The sequence below is a fragment of the Sinocyclocheilus anshuiensis genome, unplaced genomic scaffold (assembly GCF_001515605.1).
Source record: "Sinocyclocheilus anshuiensis isolate Anshui unplaced genomic scaffold, SAMN03320099.WGS_v1.1 scaffold322, whole genome shotgun sequence".
NCBI classification, from domain to species: Eukaryota; Metazoa; Chordata; class Actinopteri; order Cypriniformes; family Cyprinidae; genus Sinocyclocheilus; species Sinocyclocheilus anshuiensis.
In genome coordinates this window covers 1325372-1331346 of record NW_015542366.1, presented here as the reverse complement: position 1 = coordinate 1331346, position 5975 = coordinate 1325372, and the positions used below count along the sequence as shown (strand labels likewise).

Genomic DNA, 5975 nt, shown 5'->3' with positions numbered 1-5975 from the left:
GAGGGCGGGCATCAGGTGAGCAAGCTAGTGAAACATTGCACGCGCAAAAGAGAAGGTCTGCACATATCCAAAAACGTATTTTAAATGTGAAATTGATTTTCGTGCGCTCGAAATACTTTTTTCTTTGCGAAACGAACATTTTCTCCACAAAACTCAGATCGCGCTCATGCAAAATGCACTTTTGTGCGCTCAAAATATGATCGTTCGCGTGCAGAAGTGTGGCAGAAATGTAATCCCATTCACTGGCTGCCAATAGCCGCTTGCATCAAATTCAAGGTACTGATGCTTGCCTACAAGACAACCACTGGTGCTGCACCAATATACCTAAACTCACTAGTTCAAACTTATGCGCCTTTCCAGAAGCTTGCTCTAATTTATAAAAAAAAAAAAACACCTTTCTATGAGTACTGTGCTAGACTAACTGAGACTTGTCACAGCACTTGTATACTGTTGCTCTCTTGTTGGTCTGATTGCTTCTATTGTTCTCCTCATTTGTAAGTCGCTTTGGATAAAAGCATCTGCTAAATGATTAAATGTAAATTACTACTAAAGCTGCTTAAATTAACAGTTAAACTGAAATTAAATGGAATTGAATTGGGGAAAAAAAAAAACATTCTCACCCGATTGACAAAGTCCTGGTATCCAGGGTAGTAGGTGGTGACGATGGAGAATATGTACCAGTCATATTCCTCCATTATGTTAAGCATGACAGAGGCTTGCTGCTCTATAGAGGGACCAAACTGGAAGAACATGGAATGGTCATCCTGCAAGAAACAAAGATAAATGCATGCATGAGAACAGAAGAATCAAGGGGAATCACATTATAATAGGATATCAGTGGGTTATAGTCATAATTCATACCGGTTTTCAACAGTACATAGAGTATGTCAAAGAGAGAGATGAGAATTTGCTTGCTCAATAATTTTTTGAAAAAAGCCAGCTCAATTATTTTTGTATAATTCTTGCCTCCAACCCAAAGACAAACGGACAAATCCAAAGTTAAGTATCTTTTTTCTTTTCTTTTCACCACAGTAACCTGTTAAAGTTTGGATAAAGGGAACAAGGATCAGGAGAAAGAAGGTAGAGAAATATGAACCGACCCCACATCTTCTGCATCAAAGCATGTGATTGTGAACGAGACACATTTTTCTCCCTTAACATCTAAATGACCACTTCACTCCTGAAACAAATGTTACATCCCAGGCGGTTCAAATGTCCACAGTACATTGGTGATGAATGATTTGAAGATTTCAAATGCTTATAATAAGCACGTCGATGAACTCTTCACATCTAATATGCATACACTGATGCATGTGTGTGTGAGTGTGTGCATGTGTGTAAGCTGTCAGTAGCAAATAGGCCAAAATGTTTTAAAGCTATGCACACATGAGTGACAGAGCACATGAATGCATACACATTGATGGTCTGTACATGCTTGTAAATGATTGTTCTGTGTGTGAACTCATGTGTGAAGTCGGTCGTGGGCGTTTGTCAAGTTAATCATGCCGCATGGCGAAATCTCACAGTCTCTCTTTCTCTCTCTCTCTCTCTTTCAGGTCTCCACGCTCTACTCAACATCAAAGCCACTCCCCTGGGGTCTGAGATGGACTGATCCGTTACCTTGATTCGGCTTTAATGAGGTAACAACACTGATGGGGCTGCGGGGAGGGGGGCTTAGGTTGTTAATCTAACAGCTGTACACTGAAAAAAATGCTACTAAATTTTTTTAAGGTAAGTGGTCGCAAACAATTTATTTTAGCTACATTTAATTAAAAATATATGTTGAAAGTTAGTCAAATAAATTTGTTTATTTAAATGTAGCTAAAATAAATTGATCGCAACCACTTACCTTAAAAAATTGTTGTAAATTCAATGAATAATTTTTTTCAGTGTAGTATAATGTTTTACGTATGTGTTTATATATTCTTGTTTTGTAGATTTTCACTAAATGTTTAATGTGTGCCTGATTTGCCAGTGTGCATGTGTGTCTCTGCCTTCTTCTATTAATTTACGTGCCCCCAATATTAATTTCCTGTCTTAATTCCTCCTCTTCCCTTTTGGAGTTGATCCCATCGGGAGAGGTAGGACTCCAATCATGGGGTCAGGAAGATTTTCTTTTTCTTTTTTGGAAAGAAATCAGCACTTTTACTCAGCAAGCAAGAATTAAACTGATCACAAATGACAGTAAAGACATAATGTTTCAAAGGATTTCCATTTCTCTTTCTATGTCTATAAGATTTCTATAAATGCTGTTAACTTTCTATTCATCAAAGAAACCTGTAAAAATGTGTATCACGGTTTCCATAAAATATTCAGCAGCACAGCTGTTTTTAACATTGGTAAGAAGAAAAGTTTTTAAAAATTCAGCTTTGCCATCGCAGGAATAAATTACATTTTTATTTAAATATAAAAAAATTACATTAAAAGAGAAAACATTTCTTTTAAAATGTTATACAATATTTAAATATCTATCTAGCTACACACACATATGTTAGGGCTGTTGATTTAATGCATTAATTAAGTTAATGAGTTATGGGAAAAGATATAGATAGATATAAACTTTATTGTCAGACAAAGTCTGAAATTTTTCTTGCATAACAGTATGTTTACAAACAAAACAATTTATAACAGACACAGTACTGTAAATACAATAGAATTTAAAAAACTGGAATTTTCATTTTACGTGTATACTTACTCAGCTCTAAGACAGCCTGATGTACAAAATAGTGTTTTAGTTTCACTCGATTAAATCTAGGGACCTTGTATCGACGATTAGATGGTAGAAGCACAAATTCATTATATAACACATGACTGGGATTAGAAACAATATTCTTGGCCAGCCTTAAGAGGTTCTTACGATAAGAAAGTTCATATAACTTTTCAAGAAGCTGTCCTACTATCTTTGAACAGATTTGTATTGCAGTTTTAAGGCAGTTTTAGTTTGTTATTTAGAGTATAACTTCATTAAAAAATAATTTCATATTAATAAAAAATGTTTTAATACCCATTAAACTCATGCCATTATTTATGCAATTGCAACTGCAGTGTAAATGCATTCATGCCACCTCTGAGCTGCAATAAACTGTCTGTAGATATATCTAAACATTAATTCAGATGCAGCTTCTGAAAAAAAAAAAATCATGGCTGTTGCAGCATAGAAAGACATAAAACATTTCTTTCTAAAGCTACTTTTTGACACTTTTCTCATTTAACACAATAATGACTTTCAATTTTTTAACCATTCAACCATTACCATTATTTGCCCCTTTAAAAAATAAAATAAAATAATAATAATCCTTTGCAACAATATGCCAGTCTTATATCAGCATTACATTTGTTTTCTGGGAAGCACCTTGTAGTTTCATAACCTTCAGCAACTCTTGTAACGTCAAAAACTGTACAAATACAATATAATAAAATAATAATAATAATCTAGTTTATAATTCTACTTCATCCCAAACAGGATAGAAATCTATCAAGTTGACCACACATGCTTATTTTACTGACAGTTTCTGTTAGTCAATAGAATAATTCCAGATTCCAAGTTGTCATTCTCCCAACAGCAGTTTACACTGCTCACACTTCTGATACACCTTCACTGTGATGCACATGTGAAATGCCACATATGGCCTCCCATTTTTACTTTACATTTAACACACACACACACACATATAGGCTAATATAGTATACCATGTGTCAGATTTGTTTTCCGGATCATTCCTCTCTAATCCGTCGTTCTACACTTCTGCTCCTCACCCCCTCCCTGTCACCAATCTCCCTCGCTCCGTTTCTCCTCTTCATCCGTTCTGAGTCTATTCATCTCAAAATGAGCGATCACAGACACATGCACTGCACATGCAAGTGAATTAGCAGACTCCCATTCCTCTATCGCCTGTTTAGCACAATAGAGTGGCCAACCTAGCCATCCACTATACTCAGTACAGCACCGCACGAGCAGCAGGGAGCTAATCCAGACCTTACATTACTATCCTCTCACTACTTTCCTCCCATCCTCTTCAATAATGGAGACTAGTGTCCTGCAGAGGCAGTTTATAAGCAAAGCATCTTTAATATTCGAATGCGAGGCATAAAATAAGTTTCCCACTAACTCTTGACTGCTGGGAAGGGATAAAAGCTGAGCTCCTGCCATCGATGATACCATACCAGAACAGCATGTCATTAAGAGAGGAAGGGGAGAGATTTAGAAATGAAGAATCAGATCCGTTGAGGAAAGCATGCATCTAAATTCAAGTGATTCATCAGCTGATGATGGATCTAGTATCAGACTGATTGGAAATAAGGCCGTTTAGCAGCCAGAAAGCCAAAGAGAGAGATGCCTGTGTGTTGCTTCAAGAGAGCAACCAAACATTTGTGCTGTGTTTTATTTTCTGTCTTTTATAATTCATTCATTCATTCATTATTTATTTATTTGATCATTTTATTATTCCATTTAATCATATAATTATTTATAATAATAATTTAAACAATTTATATACCCCTTTTATTGATTCATTCATTGATCATTCGTTTTACACTGATTTCTAATCTAATTGTCATTAAATTAAACATTGATACTTCATTTTCAATAAAATACCACTTACACTTACAGTGTATGTTGTCATATGAACAACCAGTCAGTAACCCTACAGTTAGTTTTAAGCTGTGTGTGTTTGAGTCACACAAAAAAAAGTCATTAGAATATTTTGTTTGGGAATCGGACTACGCTGGTTGTACTGTATGCTCATACAAGTTATCATTCGCTCTGTAACAGTAATGTCAACATTCACAATTTTCACTTTACAACTGATAAATATGATTATTCTGACATGACGCACTGTTAGGATACACCTGCAGTCTGTTCATAGCCTGACACAGTCCAAGGAAAGTTATTTTCCAGAAATGCATTAAATTAAAATAAGAAAGTAGAAGTAGAAAAAAGAAGTAGTATCTCGGACAATGATTTTTCTATATTCAATACTGATTGAAACTCAACCAGAGAGCAACTTCTGTGATTTTCTACAACAATAGAAAGAGGCCCTTCCAGCGAGTAGTGCTCCAAAATCTATTACTTAACACAGACTCAGAGACAGGTTTGAATAATAAAAATTAGATGAGAAAAAGAACAGACATGGAGAGAGGAAGTAGAAAGAGAGAAATGAAAAGGAGAGAAAGAGAGCGAGATAAAATGAGAATCAAGGATCCAGAATTCTTCATTTGACTTAACTGTATCTTCTGAGTAAAGTTGATGTACCATTACCTCTGTCACTAAAGACAGCTCCTCTCCTCTACAACTGTGTTGACAAGATAGTTTAGATTCAACCCTTCAGAACACCAGTGGCATTAGCACAGCCAAACAGAGCTTGTGCTGAGCCGTGGAGAGGGAGACAGAGACTCGCTCTCCAGCAGGTCACTCGCAGCATTAACAGCCTCTACTGCTGCTGGCTTGTTAAGCCTGGCAGCAATCATGGAGCTACAGAGAAAAAGAGAGCACAACCTTGATCGCAGAAGATAAAACATTTATTGAAATTAAAGCGTACAGATACACTAAAGATCAAAGAGGGGAAAAAACAATGCGGTAGTAAGAAAAAAATAATTGCACAGAATAATTGAAAAGAGACGTCTGAATTATACAACACCCTCTACAAAATATAATTACTGTAGACTAAAAGTGAACCCTTATATATAATAGATGGACACTTAATGTTACAATAGATAGAAAGATAGAAAGATAGAATGATACAACCTTAGATACTGTAGACTGATAGAGATCTAGAGACAGACAGACAGACAGGCAGACAGACAGACAGAGAGACAGACAGAGAGACAGACGGACAGACGGACAGACAGACAGATAGATAGAACGAAAGATGAAAGATAGAAAGATAGAACGATAGAATGATAGATAGATAGATAGAACGACAGACAGACAGACAGACAGACAGACAGATAGATAGATAGATAGATAGATAGATAGA

The 5975-nt window shown here is 35.9% G+C and overlaps 1 protein-coding gene across 1 annotated transcript in view; it reads right to left on the bottom strand.

Moving 5' to 3' along the window:
- Positions 1–5975, bottom strand: part of LOC107692185 (glutamate receptor ionotropic, NMDA 2B-like) — a 116371-nt gene that overhangs the window by 48843 nt on the left and 61553 nt on the right. Inside the window, exon 4 of the mRNA XM_016491144.1 lies at positions 621–764. Coding sequence (XP_016346630.1) covers positions 621–764 — 144 coding nt within the window. The remainder of the gene's footprint in view (positions 1–620; positions 765–5975) is intronic.